Raw genomic sequence first — 17,080 nt, 5'->3', positions numbered from 1 at the left:
CAAATAAAAAGTAAGCCTAACCGCCCCCCCCCCCCCCCAACCCCCACAGATCGACGCACTTCACTCCTGTTAACTAGCCAACCAGCTAACATGCAGGCCCCCACTCAAGATCGCTGCCAACTCTCCTTCCCCGAGACGCCCTTCACCCAATTGCCCCAAAACAATAAAAGACACTTATCCACTCCGCACTCAGACATATTAAATACAGAAATCCGCCGGCATGGTAACCCACTTTCCCCACATTAGCATAGCCAAAGTTCAATGTCCTCACACACCTCCCAGTCCATGGTCTCTCATAAATTGACTTATCTCCTCCAGCGTGTCAAAATAAAACTCTCGATTCTGGTGTGTGACCACAGATGAACAGGAAATAACACCCTAAATGTCACTCCTTCCATATAGAGGGCCGCCTTGATCTGATTGAAACCCCCTACTGCTTGGCCAACTCCACACCCATGTTTCCTTCCCAGGTGCGCTCTCCTTTCCTTCGGCCACTTCAGCATCTTCTCCTTGTTGAGGAATCGATGCAGCTGCACCACCATTGCCCTCAGCGGCTCCCCCACTTTCGGCCTCCTCCTCAATGTACTGTGCGCTCGTTCCACCTAAGGGATGGTCAAAGAACTCCTCCTCCACCAATTTCTCAAATATATTCACCACATACTTTGCGGCCTGCGACCCCTCCGTCCCTGCAGGCAGCCCCACGATCTGGAGATTCTGCCTCCTGGAACAATTCTCCAGGTCCTCCACCTTCTCCCTCAACCTCTTCTGGTTCTCCGTGAACAAGGCCAGCCTATCCTCATGCTCTCCTGAGAATGTGAAGCAAGGGTTAATAGCTAGAACAAGCCAGGATTAATGGGACACATTAGTGGAAAGTTACAAATAAGGGAGTTGTTATTGAATTTGTGAGCCAACTCATGACTGTAAGCCGAATAGCCTTGAGAAACAAGGAAGATGGCTGGATGACGGAATATGAAATGTGGGAGCCATCGATACTGTGGCTAAACACCTGCTGTTTATGCTAAAACTGCTATATACTCATGTGCCAATAGATAACTTTAAAGTCTGTAAAATCAAGCTATGCTTTGTAATGGGGGCAAGCTCAAGTGAATGTAAGGGACAGCCCCTTAAAAAACATATAAAGACAGGATGTTTTGAGCAAAACTTTGGGACTCTCAGAGGTGTTTCTTTAGAATACCTAGAGGGCTGCCCCGATCGCAATAAAGAATATTCTAAAGTACGAACGTGTTCGAGGCCGTTTCTTCCAGACTGAGAGACAAGTGAATTAGAGACACATTCACACTCCCACCAACTCCTCCACCTTCAGGAGTAGCAGACTTTGCACCCGCAACCTCTGCTCCACTCTCTCAATACCACCCTAAATGACTCCACCACCTTTGCCATCCTCGGCCTCCTGCCTCTGCTGCTGGAATTTAGCAATCAAAAAGACCACCAATTGCTCAGTGGACCACTGGGCGGCAATGACACCCCAGAATCCTCTGCCGTCTTTTCCTCTGTTACACCTCGAATAATCTCTCAGCCAGGCTGTTGCCTCTTATCATTACCACCGGTGGAGCAGGCTATTTCTCACTGCTTATGCACCGCACATCAGAAAACACCCCTTAAATCACGTGAAAAAGGACCAAGCAGTTCCACCTGGAGCAGGGGCCACCAAATGTGTGACCACTCACTCCATGGCTGCCACCGGAAGTCACATTCTTTACATTCTCAATAGTCTGAATTAAGTTTATCCAGTCAGAAAATAGTTCACAAAGCACTCAGAGGTTTATCAGCAGGGGTTAACCAGTAGAAAGTATAGTGGATAAGCCTTCTTGAAAAGTGCTACTGAAAAGTTCTTCCTGCCCATTAACACATGTTGCTGTGCAAAGTTTAATAAATGCCAAGTCCCATTCTGGGGATCCTCAATATTACAAATGTGGGAACCTAATTTTAATATTTTAGTCATTGTTTTAAATAAAGCTGGGGTATATGTTCTCGAAGCCTACAGAGCAGCGGCTTGATCCGCATGAGTGAATGGAACACTTCCAACTTAATATCAGCACACTGCCCTGTCTATGGGATGTTTAGGTTCCTAATAAAAGTTTTGTGTTTTTGTTGATCTCTAATTGCTGTCATTCACAAGGCATGCAAACTTAACATGAGCATTGTTTAAAAATACTACAATCTAGCCATGTTTTTCCTTTCAGGAGAAAGAAATGGGAATAAAAGAAACCCCAACTCATCCCATACCTTGAATTCATTGTTACAAATATAAAAAAGTGCAAAGTGTATCTTATTGTAGCTTGTAAGAGGCTTATTTATTGGAGCTTGTAAGTGGTTTTATTAATCTGTAAGCAACGAACACTGCATTTGCTGCCCCAAATTGATACAGGGTTAAAATAGGTATAAAGAGTTCAATACAGAAGAGAAACACAAATCTATCACATATTCTCAAGATTAATCTAACATCTTATTTTTGTAGTTCACACTCATTGAAAATACATTAATAATCGTACAGCTAGCTTCTAAAATTGAATAATTTACATCTTTCTTGATTATGCAGAAAACATTTGTGAAGTCCCCATTAGTTGCTGAGGTACAATACATTGTAAGTTTGAAAATAAATGTCTTACGTGTGTTCACCCTTGTACATGTCTAAAATTATGAATAATTTGTTAACATATTTATGAATGAGTAATGTGAGAAAAAAACCATGTTTTATATTTTCCTAATATGGCTTGGAAGACTTACTGTACACTGTAAATACTGTTTTTATTATTTTATGAACCTAAAAATTAGTAAAACAGAAACACAATTTAACACAAGTTGGTCAATTTGAGGAAATGGAAAGAAAGAATTTAGCAAGTTTTGTGGAACTAACAAGAGGTCACACTTTACTACTTCAGAACTCTCCCTCAATTTGTACATCAGCTCAGCAGTGATAAAGGTTCTTACATCTCAAAACAATATTTTCCTGGGTTTCACATTTAATACCTTCTCAGGGGGTAATGAGAGATGGACAACAAATGCTGGCCTTACGCTCACATCGCATGAAAGAAAATTGAAAAATGGAGGAACAGCACACATGAGTTTGTCCCGAGTACATACATCCACAAGAGCAAACATGTCAATTGAACCTTTATAATACAATAGTTCAACCCCAATTGGAATAGTGTGTCCAATTCTGGGCACCGGCTGTATGAAGGTGATGGCCTGGTAGAGGGTGCAGAATTGATTCTTTAGCATGGTTCCAGCGCTAGAGGTTAGAGGTACTTGGATACAAGCCAAAAGCTGGGGCTGTACCTCTGAGAGCAAACAAATCCAAGAGAAGATTTGATGGAGTTATTTAAATGCATGATGGGTTTAAATAAAGTGAATAGAGAGAAGCTGTTTCCGATGGTCGAAGGATCAGACGGCAAAGAAGGTAGAAGAGACTACATGAGGGGAAAAGCCTTTAATGCAACAAGTGGTCTGTATTTGAAATGCACTGCCCGACAGGCTGGTGGAAACAGATTCAATATAGGCTTTAAAGGGAAATTGGATAAAAATACTTGGAGGAAAAAGTTGGGGGATATGAGGAAACAGTGGGAGAGTGGGACTTGGCTGCTTTTCCAAAGGGTTGGTGCAGACTTGGTGGGCTGAATGGTCTCTAGCTGTGCTGTAATATTCTGTGATTCTCAGGTGTGAATGGTGCTGCACTAGCATTACAATGTAACATTTTTCTCACCAAAATGAATTCTAAAATGTATTGCGCTATCCAAGCCAATGAAATTTGCAAGTCTAGATGAGCAGCAAAACATCTGGCCAATGATCCCTGCAAAATCCTGTTGTGTGCAGCCAGTTTTTCCCCCCACCCCAAAGTGCAGTGCCTGCAAATGTTTACGTGGTACTTCATGGATAACAAAGTCTACCCTCCAGGCTGTGGCGCTGCGTGTGAGCAGCTTAGCAGGAATATTACATCTGATACCTTAAGACTCACAAACACTTCTGTGATTTATTGCAACCCCCTTATCTATAAATGTGGAGCCAAACTACAAATTCATGACAAAATGACTGTGGTTATTGACATATATTCCAAAAAAATAAGACACGTTAAGCATTTTAAGGTTGGAAATGATCTTATAGATAGAAGGTATTGCCTGTACATAACATATTATATTTCCCAGAAGCATTTCAAATAATGAGCAATTTATATATTTTTGTTGTATTGATTGGGGACAGAATATTTGCCAGAACACGAAGAACTCAATGGTTGTGTTATAGTGCTGACGGATCTACAATATCTATCTAATTAGGCAGACATGGGCTGGATATGAGCCCGGAGGTGCATTCTGTGTGGAGGGACATTGTTTGAGTTCAGAAAACCCAGAAGTACGGGTTCCCATACATCCCATAGTTCTGCAGGATAATAATAATAATAGTAATAATAATAATCGCTTATTGTCACAAGTAGGCTTCAATGAAGTTACTGTGAAAAGCCCCTGGATGGCTTTGAATTCTTTTTCACTGGTTACATTGGCTGGTTCCCTTGACAGAACAAAGGGCATTCTATTGTGTCAAAATTTAAAAGGACAATTGGAGATAGAGTAGGTGCTAAACACAACCAGAGTGGTTCATGTTGACACTGGACCGACTGAAATGAGAATGTCTTACTTTCCTGACATGACGGGCAAGGAAATATATTTATATATTTGAATTTTTTGATTTTATTTTGTCAACCGTGCACATTGGTGATTAAGGAACACCATGACAAGCTGTAAGGTATGGCATTGAATACAAAATTGTCATCTAGCAGAAAACAGCGCTTTGTAATAAATGATAACCTTCGATAGTGAGGTTGATATTGGGACTATTGCTGGTTTATAATATTTATGAATAACTTGACACGGGTAAAATATGTAAACTTTTTTAGTGTGGAAATTTTATCAGATAGGAGGCAGAACAAATAATGAAGGGCATTGCAACCAAGTTGGGGTCTTCTAGGTTATTAGGCCAACTGATAGCAAATCCAATTCAATGTTAACCAAATCACACTTGCAAAGATGTGCCTTTGTGAAATTGTTAGCAGTTTGTTCATTTAAAATCCCATCCAATCTCAAACAATAGAACATTTCAGCCCCTTTAATTTCAATTATTGAAGAGTTGGGTTGTTTCCTCCTGAGGCGCGGAGTTGAAACTGTGAAAATTAATCTCACTTACAACCCATCACAGCCCGATGAATTTTCATCCCGTCAGTCAAAGACAGTGAAAGAAAAGCGTTCCAAGATTCCTCCTGACAACTGACGGAAAAAACATTTTATAACAAGAATGTAATATAAAAACATTCTTCACATCCATATATAAAAACATTAGAATGGGTACAACAGTTTTGTTTTCAGATGTCCAGCATCTCCAGTATTTTGCTTTTTGCTTACACTTTATTTGTCGTGTCTCAGGAAGTTCATATACTCTGTCAAAAGGCTTAACGAATCAGTTTGAATTGCAATGAATACCTATTGGATATTTTCTGATACTGATAGTATTTGTTCCAAACAGCAGTTTCTAACTACATGTCGAACTTCGCAAACATCCTATTGTTGCATAACATGAACAAGCAGACAGATTGGCACACAATGAGGCTTTGAAAGTGGCCAAACAGGTTAATCTAACTGCAATCTGACTGAAAACTCTGCAAGCACTAACTGCTGTCGTCACTGATAATCAGCCCGGTGTAATCTTCCTCTTGAGGTCTCCAGCAGAGCAAGAAACTGAAAGAACATATAACATAAGAATATATTAGAAATAATGGGGTAGAGTTCTGCTTTGGGCACAATCAGTGACTCCAACGTAGTTGCAACCATTTTGGAAAGTGTTTTTAACTCCTCCCCCCCCCCCCCCCCGGTTTCCACTCAAGCTCATTTGGAAATTACCAAACGCAAAACCTGCCGTGGAAAATGCACAGTCGTTCAATGTTTTAAAATGTAAATTTGAAAAATAAAATTCTTTTAAAAAGTCCTTGAATTTTTGAAGAATGGTGATTTGGTTAAGTTTAATTCATACAGTTGAAATGGATTATCACATAAAGTAAACATTTTAAATCACACTGTTGATCCACCCACCATCTGTGCAACCTGATTTTTTTTTTTAAATTTAGAGTACCCAATTCTTTTTTTGCATTAAGGGGCAATTTAGCGTGACCCATTCACCGACCCTACCCAAAGAACAAAGAAAATTACAGCACAGGAACAGGCCCTTTGGCCCTCCCAGCCTGCGCCGATCCAGATCCTTTATCTAAACCTGTCGCCTATTTTCCAAGGATCTAATTCCCTCTGTTCCCCGCCCGTTCATATATCTGTCTAGATGCATCTTAAATGATGCTATCGTGCCCGCCTCTACCACCTCCACTGGCAAAGCGTTCCAGGCACCCAGCACCCTCTAAAAAACTTTCCACGCACATCTCCCTAAAACTTTCCCCCTCTCACCTTTAAATCGTGACCCCTTGTAATTGACACCCCACTCTTGGAAAAAGCTTGTTGCTATCCACCCTGTCCATACCCGTCATAATTTTGTAGACTTCAATCAGGTCCCCCCTCAACCTCCGTCTTTTCAATGAAAACAATCCTAATCTACTCAACCTTTCTTCATAGCTAGTACCCTCCATACCAGGCAACATCCTGTGAACCTCCTCTGCACCCTCTCTAAAGCATCCACATCCTTCTGGTAATGTGGCGACCAGAACTGCATGCAGTATTCCAAATGTGGTCTAACCAAAGTCCTATACAACTGTAACATGACCTGCCGACTCTTGTACTCAATGCCCCGTCCAATGAAGGCAAGCATGCTATATGCCTTCTTGACCACTCTATCGACCTGCGTTGCCACCTTCAGGGTACAATGGACCTGAACTTCCAGATCTCTCTGTACATCAATTTTCCCCAGGACTCTTCCATTGACTGTATAGTCCACTCTTGAATTAGATCTTCCAAAATGCATCACCTCGCATTTGCCTGCATTGAACTCCATCTGCCATTTCTCTGCCCAACTCTCCAATCTATCTATATTTTGCTGTATTCTCTGACAGTCCTCCTCGCTATCTGCAACTCCACCAATCCTAGTATCATCTGCAAACTTGCTAATCAGACCACCTATACCTTTGTCCAGATCATTTATGTATATCACAAACAACAGTGGTCCGAGCACGGATCCCTGTGGAACACCACTCGTCACCTTTCTCCATTTTGAGACACTCCCTTCCACCACTACTCTCTGTCTCCTGTTGTCCAGCTAATTCTTTATCCATCTAGCTAGTACACCTTTGGTTGTGGGGGTGAGACCCAGGCAGACATGGGGAGAATGTGCAAACCCCACACGGACAGTGACCCGGGGCCAGGCTCGAACCTGGGTACTCGGCGCCGTGAGGCAGCAGCGCTTACCACCCCACCACTGTGCCGCCCTGAAACATGCTTTTAAATAACTGAAAATCACTTCAGAAAATGATTTTCAGTTAGATCGGGGCACAGTAGTGAGCTCCTTCGTACATTTAAAAAATCATTCAAAAACTTTCAAAACATACCCACATGTGTCTTTGCACACAAAAGTTTCAGCTTACGTTTTGTAGCCTCTCCAAAAGGCCTGTAAACAGGCACAATCAGTGAAAGCTCTCAATTCAGCTTGGACGGGTATCCATTTTTGGGGTCGGGATTAGCTTCTAGTGTGACGTTTTCCAAAATGAGCACAACAATGGCAGAATCTCAAGTTGCACTGAATACAACATATGCTTAAAATTTCTCAATAATTTCAGCCAATCAGATTCACTGAGCCAAAATGAAAACCATAAATGAACAGAAACTTCAGGCCAATGTTTTTTTAGATGCAAATTTCACAGAACGAGGTTTCAGTTATGTATATTTTGAAGAAATAGGGCTGAATTTTACTGGCCCTTGGGGATTGGGAATGGAGATGGGGAGCTGGTAAAATAGCAGGGAGCTACATTGGGATGGCTCCTGCTTGCTACAATCGGGAAGGTTTCCCAGCGGCAGACTGCAAGGCAGATCGGCTGCCTGCTCCATGGAAGTCGGCAGACAGTTTGCCTATTTGAGGCTCCAATTAAAAGACTTCCGGTGGCGGCCAAGTAGTGAGTGGTCGCACATTTGGTGGCTCCCGCTCAAGGTGGATTTTTTCGATCTTTCTCCATCCAAAGGATGTAGTATTTGAGGGCAAAAGGTGCAGGAGTGCCAAGCGATGATAATATTCCTCTAGTGTGGCTGGATCAGCGGATGAGGAAGAAAGAGCAGGTGGAGTAGGAGAGTTTTTGTAGCGCGCCGTAGGTAAAGATGGCGGATGGCCCGCTGCCCACTCAGTGGTCGACAGAGAAGCTGGTGGAGTTCTTGAACAACAAGTTCCAAAAGCAGAGGAAAGCACCCTCGAATACCTGGCCAAGGTGGTGGAGCTGTTGCGATCTGGGATTGAGCGAGTCGAGCAGAGGCTACAGTCCCAGGGACGGGCGATTCAGAAAGTGGAGCAGGTGGTGGGGAGCATGAGGAGCAGATGGCCTAATTTACGGCGGAATTGAAAATTATGTGGCAAAGTCAGAAGAGGCTGAGGGAGAAGGTGGAGGACCTGGAGAACCGCTCCAGGAGGCAAAATGTTTGTCGGGATGCCTGCTCTGCTGGCACTGAAGGTGCAGAAGCCGCTGTGCATGTGGCGAGAATGTTGGAGAAGGTGATGGGGGAGGGGGCCTTTGATCGGCATCTCGAGGTGGACCAAGAGGCGGCCACAGTTGGTGATGCGGCTGCTTTGCTTTTTGGATAAGGAAAAGAGGCTACTTAACGGGAGTGAAGTGGAGGTTGCCAGGAGGCAGGTGTTTGGGGGGGGGTTGTTTTTTGTTCGGGGGGGGGGGTTGCTGTCAAGGGTATGGTTGGTGTGACGCAGCCGCGAAGGGATCGCTGGCGGTGGACATCTGAGGGCAGGCCTGGAGAGACACATGATGCGGGCAGGGAACTGGCCCAAAAAAGGGATATGACTGATTAGCAGGGGAAAGGGGGCGGAAAGCCCCCCCCCCCCCCTCCAATCAGACTAGTCATGTTGAATGTGAGCGGGCTGAATGGGCCATGTTTTCACACATCTGAGGCGTCTGAAGGCAGACACGGCATTTTTGCAGGAGATGCACCAAAAGGGGGGAGATCAGACAAGGCTGAGAAAGGGATTGGTGGGGGAAGGGGTTCCATCTGGGGTTGGATATGAAGATGAGGGGGTGCTGGTCAACAAGAGGATTGTGTTCGAGGTGGGGAGCATTTTGGCCGATGGTATGTGATGGTTAATGGGAAGTTAGTGGGGATGCTGGTTGTTTTGGTAAACGTTTATGCTCCGAATTGAGATGATGTGGATTTTACGAGGAGCGTGTTGGGAAAAATTCCAGACTCGGACGCGCATCGGTTCATTATGGGGGGGGGGGGGGGGGGGGGGGGGGGGGGGGGGGGGGGGGGGGTGGGGGGGGGGATTTTAGATCCGAGCCTGGACCAGTCGAGCCTGAAGTCGTCGAGGGTGTCGGCAATGGAGAGAGAGCCGAGGGGCTTCATGGAGCGCATGGGGAGAGGTGGACCCACGGAGGTTTGGGAGGCCGAGGGCGAAGATGTTTTCACACTTCTCCCATACGCACCAGGTGTACTCCCGGATTGACTTTTTTGTGATGGACAAGGCGCTGCTGGTGAGGATGACCACTCGGCAATTGTGGTTTCCGATCACGCGCCACATCGAGTGTTTTGAGGGTGGCTCAGAGGAGGCACAACGGCTGCCGTGGAGGCTAGATGTGGGTTTGCTGGCGGATGAGGTGGTGTGTGAGCTGGTGAGGGCTGTCTTTCGGGCCTACGTGAAGTTGAACGACACAGGGGAGGTCACAGCCGTCACATTATGGGACGCACTCAAGACAGGGTGTATGGGGGGTGTGTGCGGAGTTTACATTGATTCGGGTGCACAGAGAGAAGGCGGAGCGGGAGGACGGGTAAAGGCTGGTCGATGAGATTTCGAGGGTCGATAGGAGGGATTCGGAGACGGGTTTATTGAAAGTAAGGCAAAGGCACCAGATGGAGTTTGGGCTAATTTCTAAGGGGAGGGCGGTGGAACAATTGCAGAGGACCAGAGGGACTGTGTATAGTACCGGGAAAAGGCGAGTAGGATGTTGGCCCATTAGTTCAGGGAGTATGGGGGAGGGGGAAAGAGGGTAATTGGTGGAGTTAGAGGTGATAAGGTTATAGTGGTGTTGGACGCGGAGGGGGTGAATCAGGTGTTTGTGACCTTTTATGGAGGCTCTACGAGTCAGAGCCGCCGGCTGGGGTGGAGGGGATACGACTGTTCCTGGATGGGTTGGAGTTTCCCCAAAGTGGAGGAGGAGCTGATTCATGTTGTGGGGGCCCCAATTGGGTTGAGGGAGGTGATGGAAGGCATGGAGGCGATGCATGCAAGGCAGGCCCTGCGGCCCGATAGGTCCCCGGTAGAGCGTTGTAAGACGTTTGGGGAGGACCAGGGGTCATAGTTGGTGGGGGCATATGATGAAGCGAGGGAGAGGGGGAACTCCCCCTACATTGTCGAAGGCTTCCATCTTCCTGGCAGCTGGGACCTGATTCCATAATACCTGGCCCCAATCCCAGCACCCCCAATTTCACTAGCGGGGAAAAGGAGTTTGGACTAGCGAGGGTCTCTAGCCTGCACCCTGCATTCCCAACCTGGTTAGCTCCAGAGTAGGAATAGACATTTTCCAGTCCCTGTCAATTTTCATGGAATGGAGTTGGGCCAGCTTTTTAAAGACTTGTTGTTCAAGGTCACTCAAGGTCATTCCCTTTTCTTCCCATGAATGATCTGTTGAGCTGCTTGCAGAAAAATACTTTTCACTGTACCTCGGTACACGTGACAATAAACAAATCCACTCCAATCCAATCCAGAGGGATCATGAACCCTAGTCTGGACAAAGGAACATTTTGAAAGGCAAAAGGTCTTACCAATGCCCACTTGCCAACCTGTGCCCTTCTTCAACATTCATGGCCCCACATGTGGGGGGGGGGGGGGGGGGGGGGGGGGGGGGGAGAGGGGGGGGCATAGTGGTATTGTCACTGGACTTGTAATCCAGAGACCCAGGGTAATGATCTGGGGACCCGGGTTCGAATACCATCATGGCAGTCAATGGAATTTAAACTCAATAAAATAATTAAACGTCCAATGATGACCATGAAACCATTGTCAATTTCTGTAAAAACCCATCTGGTTGACTAATGTCCTTTAGGAAAGGAAATCCACCATACTTACCTAGTCTGGTCTACATGTGATTACAGACACACAGCAATGTGGCTGACTCTCAACTTGTCCCTTCAAGGGTAATTAGGGATGGACAATAATTGCTGGCACAGCCTGCGATGCTCACATCCCATGAACGAATAAAAAAACTTCTATGCCAACCTATGACATTTCCATGCCCATTCACCCATCAATGCTTCACAGCTCCAGGGTCCCAGGTTCGATTCCCGGCTGGGTCACTGTCTGTGTGGAGTCTGCACGTCCTCCCCGTGTGCGCGTGGGTTTCCTCCGGGTGCTCCGGTTTCCTCCCACAGTCCAAAGATGTGCGGGTTAGGTGGATTGGCCATGCTAAATTGCCCGTAGTGTAAGGTTAATGGGGGGATTGTTGGGTTACGGGTATACCGGTTACGTGGGTTTAAGTAGGGTGATCATTGCTCGGCACAACATCGAGGGTCGAAGGGCCTGTTCTGTGCTGTACTGTTCTATGTTCTAATAAATGTCCACAACCAATTAACCCTATAACTTGTGGAAAAGTTTTTTGTTTATTAAAAAAAGTCATTCATTCATAACTTTCTATTTAAAAAAATACTTTTAGTACAGCCCTGTGAAAGTGCTATGGAACCAGAATACCATCATCTACTGCAACATAAATTACAGGACTTTATACATCATGTCTGCTCAGCTGATGAGCAGCAGAATTCAAAGCTATACAGCTGCTTCTGGTGCTCAACTCACAATCAATAGTTTACTGGTTTGATTATGTTGACCAATCAACCTTTACATGAAAGAGATGAGGTTGCAGACCAATGTCTGAATGACAACAATCAAAATATTAAGCAGAGGTGCAAAGACCTGCATTGTAGCCTCTGCAGTGGTTGCTGAAGCATATATCTCACTGGACAAGGAGGCTCCACAAATACTCCCATCCTCAATGATGTGGGAGCCCAGAATATATGTGCAAAAGACAAGGCTTCGACATTTGCAACAATCTTTATGCAGAAGTGCCGAATGGATGATCCATTTTGGTCTCCTCCAGAGGTCCCCAATCATCAGCCAATACAATTCACTCCATGTGATCTTAAGAAATTTCTGAAGACACTGGATACTGTCATAATAGCCACTCATGTATATCATGAGATGCAGCCAGGCAGTGATTGACACACAGGATAACCAATGAACACACACGACACAGAACAACCAATCACCAGACAGGATACCACCACTATAAAGCCCACTCTGCCTCTTTCACAGGACACGGCTACTGAGATAGTCACAGTGCACAAGCCAGTGAACATCATCACCATGTGGTAGAGAGCTAGTCAGGTTATCAGTTAGGTTAATAGAGTGCCAACCCACAGCAGATTATGTACAGCAATCAGCAAGTTCAATAAAACAGTGTTGGACCATCTCCTGTGTCGGAAGCCTGTTTCTGGTTTCACTGCATCCAGTTGCAGTCGATGTTAGACCAATTCAGATAAAACATCAGATTCTGCAAAGGCTATGGGCCTTGACAATATTCCACCGATAGTACTGAAGACTTGTGCTCCAGAAGTTGCTGCACTTCGAGGCAAGCTGTTCCAGTATAGCTACAACGCTCACATCTAGCTGGCAATGTGGAAAATTGCCCCGATATGTCCTCTACACAAGAAACAGGACAAAGCCAACCCAGCCAATTACCACCTTATCAGTCTACTCTCCATCATTAGCGAAGTGATGGAAGGAGTCATCAACAGTGCTATCAAGTGCCATTTACTCAGCAATAACCTGCTCACAGATGCCCAGTTTGGGTTCCGCCAAGGTCACTCAGCTCCTGACCTCATTACAGCCTTGTTTCAAACATGAACAAAAGAGCTGAATGCCAGGGGTGAGGTGAAAGTGACTACCCTTGATATCAAGGCAGCATTTGACTGAGTATGGCATCAAGGAGCCCTAGCTAAAACTGGAGTCAATGGGAAGCAGGGGGAAAACTCTCCCTTGGTTGGAGTCATAGCTGGCACAAAGGGAGATGGTTGTGGTGGAGGTCAATCATCTCAGCTCCAGTATATCACTGCAATAGTTCCCCAGGGCAGTGTCCTGGCCAACCATCTTCAGCTGCTTCATCAATGACCTCCCTTCCACCATAAGGTCACAAGTGGGGATGTTCACAGATGACTGCACAATTTTCAGCACCATTTGCGACTCCTCAGATAATGAAACAGTCCAGGTCTAAATGAAAATGAAAAATGAAAATCGCTTATTGTCACGAGTAGGCTTCAATGAAGTTACTGTGAAAAGCCCCTAGTCGCCACGTTCCGGCGCCTGTCCGGGCAGCAAGACCTGGACAATATCCAGGCTTAGGCTGACAAGTGGCAAGTTATATTTGCATCACAGAACTGCCATGCAATGACCATCTTCTACAACAGAGGATTTAACCACCGCCCCTTGACATTCAATGATATTACCATTGCTGAACACCCCCCCCCACACACACGCACACACACAATCAACATCCTGGGGGGTTACCATTGATCAGAAACTGAACTGGACTAGACATAGTAGTGATACTGTGGCTTCCAGGGCAGGTCAAAGGCTAGGAATCCTATAGAGAGTAAGTCACCTCCTGACCCCCCCTAAGCCTGTCCACCATCTACAAGGCATGTCAGAAGTGTAATGGAATCAGAGGAGATGCAGACCGAGGAGCTGAAGCGCAAGTGGGAAGAGGAGTTAGGAGAGATAGAGGATGGTCTACGGGCGGACGTGTTGAGTAGAGTCAACACGTCCGCAACATGTGCCAGGCTCAGCCTGATACAATTAACCCGGCTCACATGACAGTGGCCCAGATGAGCAGATTCTTTGGGGTGGAAGACAGGTGTGCAAAATGTGCGGGAGGACCAGCGAACCATGTCCACATGTTCTGGACATGTCCGAAGCTTAGGGGATTTTGGCCGGGGTTTGCAGATGTCATGTCCACGGTGTTAAAAACAAGGATGGTGCTGAGTCCAGAGGTGGCAATTTTCGGGTTGTAGATCCAGGAATCCAGGAGGAGAAAGAGGCAGATGTTCTGGCCTTTACTTCCCTGGTAGCCCGGAGACGGCTACTATTAACTTGGAGGGACTCAAAGCCCCTGAAGTCATAGTTATGGTTATCTGGCATGGCTAGCTTTCTCTGTTTGGAGAAAATCAAGTTTGTCTTGAGAGGGTCACTGTTAGGGTTCGCCCGGAGGTAGCAATCGTCCGTCGACTTCTTCGCGGAAAATTAATAGTCAGCAGAGGGGGGGGGGGGGGTGTTAGTTTAGCTTACAGTAGGGGGTTAATAAAGGTGGGATCTGTAAGGGAGGGAGATGGCTTTTGCACTATGTTTATAGTTTCATGTACATTGTTTATTGTGTTGTTGTTATAATACTAAAAAAATACCTCAATAAAATGTTTATTAAAAAAAAAAGTGTAATGAAATACTCTCCACTTGCCTGGGTGAGTACAGTTCCAACAACACCAGTGATGCTCAACGCCATCCAGAAAAGAGCAGACCACCTAATTGGCACCTAACCATCACATTCACCATTCACTCCCTCCACCACCAACAGAGTGGTAGCAATGTGTAACATCTACCCAATGCACCAGAGCAGTTTGCAAAGACTCCTTTGACAGCATGTTCTAAACTAGCAACCTTTATCACCTAAAATGACAAGGGCAACAAGATGTTATGGGTATAGCATCACCTGTAACTTCCCCTCGAAGCCACACAGCATCTGGACTTAGTACTATATCACCACTCCTTCACTGTCTCTGGGCCAAAAACCGGGAACTCCCTCACTCAGTACTGTGGAGGTACCTACACCATGTGAACTCAGTTCACCACCACCTTCTCAAGGGCAATTAGGGATGGGCAGTAAATGCTGGTTTGGTCAACGATGCCTGAATCCCATGAACATATTTTTTAAAGAGGGCAATTTCCATTATAAATGTTGACATAGGAATTTTTAATGGAATAAGTTGGCAGGAAAGGTAGATGTCATTTCTATTTGGGCTATTTCCATTGACAGATAGGAAGGTAGAGTCATGGAAGTCTACAGCACAGAAAAAGCCCTTCGGCCCATCACATCTGTGCCGGTCAAAATCCCTATTTCCAGCACTTGGCTCATAGCTTTGTATGTATGTCTTGGCATAGCAAGTGCACATCTAAATACTTCTTAAATGTTATGAGGGTCTCTGCCTCCACCACCCTTTCAGGCAGCAAATTCCAGACTCCTACCACCTCTGGGTGAAAAAGATTTTCCTCACATCCACTCTAAACTGCCTGACCTTTCCTTAAGTCTCTGCTCCCTGGTCATTGATCCCTTCACCAAGGGGAAACGTTTATTCCGGTCTGCTCTATTTATACCCCTCAAACATGCCCCCCCCCCACTTCAGTTTCCTCTGCTCCAAGGAAAACAACCCCACGCTATCCAATCTCTCTTCATAGCTAAAACTCTCCAGCCCAGGCAACATCCTGGTAAATCGCCTCTGCCCTCTTCCCAGTGCTATCACATCCCTCCTGTAAAGTGGATTCCAGAATTCCACACAATACTCTAGTTGTGACCTAACCAACATTTTAGTTCCTGCATAACCACCCCCTGCTCTTAAACTCTATGCTTTGGCTAATAAAAGGCAAGCAGCCGCAGGATAGTTGGCAAAAAGGACAAGGGGGAGATGAGAGGAACTTGGGTAAAAAAAAAAGCAATGTGGGTAAAAAAGCAAGTTGTTGTGATTGGGAACGCCTGAAAGTGGTGCAATAGTAACATTCAGAGAGAAATTAGTTAAATACTGAAGGAGATTCATTTGCAGATAAAGGAGGCAAGGGCAAGGGCAAGGCAAGGGAGTGGGGCTAGTGGGATAACCCTTTCAAAGAACCTGCAAAGGCCTTACTGGCCGGATGCCCGCACCTTCTGTCCTGTTGAGATGGATCACACTACAACTTACCATAAGATAAAAACTGGAATGAGGGATAAACATGCTGCGAGCAAAAAGCTGAAGCCTGCAAATCCTTCGACAGTGGCAGCATATACATTATTGAAAATTGTAGAGGAAAGGGTACCACCCACATTTTCAAGACAGGCAACACAGGCAAAGAGAACACCTGCAAATAAACAAAGGAAAATAAAACAATTTTAATTATGCACAAATCTCTTGAACATCAATCTCTTGAACATCACAGGTATACCTTTTCAACAAATAAAAAAGGCCCAATTTTTTTGATGTACGATGGGAAGAGGGAGGAGGTACTTGTGGAATATAAAACTGGCAGAGCCAACCAGATGGCTTGTTTCTATACTGCGGATTCTAAGTGTAAAAAAAAAATCTAGAAGTTTCTACACTGAATCATTGTGTAGACGGGATGATAGGAAGCTCTTGATGGATCCAATAGTACCTTAATTAACCACTATGGTATCACAGCCCTTTTCCTCCTAAAATGGTGATCATTTTACAAAATCATGGTCCTAGCAGAGAATCTCATCGACTGAGATGGCACATCAAGAACACCTGTTATTTCCTAATGATTGATTAATGAAAATCATTGGCCGGAATATGCCCAAACTTCTAATATGCAGCCCCAACAATCAACATTGAATGTTGGAGTGAAATTATCTTTTTTATTTCATATTTTAAACATTCTTTCATGGGATATGGGCATCACTGGCAAGCCCCCCCCCCCCCCCCCCCCCCCCCCCCCGCTGAACTGACCTGGCTACATAATTTCAGAGGGCAGTTAAGAGCCAACTGCATTGTTGTGGACCTCGAATCACTTGTAGGCCAGACCAGGCAAGGATGGCAGATTTCCTTCTCCAGAAGCACATGGTGTA

At 45.3% G+C, this 17,080-nt stretch overlaps 1 protein-coding gene across 1 annotated transcript in view; it reads right to left on the bottom strand.

Annotated features, from left to right (window-relative positions):
• Positions 1-2,296: 2,296 nt before the first annotated feature.
• slc46a3 (solute carrier family 46 member 3) overlaps positions 2,297-17,080 on the bottom strand; it is a 47,349-nt gene continuing 32,565 nt past the window's right edge. Inside the window, exons 5-6 of the mRNA XM_038818012.1 lie at positions 16,200-16,356; positions 2,297-5,744 (exon numbers count right to left, since the gene is read on the bottom strand). Coding sequence (XP_038673940.1) covers positions 5,675-5,744; positions 16,200-16,356 — 227 coding nt within the window. The 3' untranslated portion in view covers positions 2,297-5,674. The remainder of the gene's footprint in view (positions 5,745-16,199; positions 16,357-17,080) is intronic.

The sequence above is a fragment of the Scyliorhinus canicula genome, chromosome 14 (genome assembly GCF_902713615.1).
Source record: "Scyliorhinus canicula chromosome 14, sScyCan1.1, whole genome shotgun sequence".
Taxonomy (NCBI): Eukaryota; Metazoa; Chordata; class Chondrichthyes; order Carcharhiniformes; family Scyliorhinidae; genus Scyliorhinus; species Scyliorhinus canicula.
This window is presented reverse-complemented; position numbering and strand designations above follow the sequence as displayed.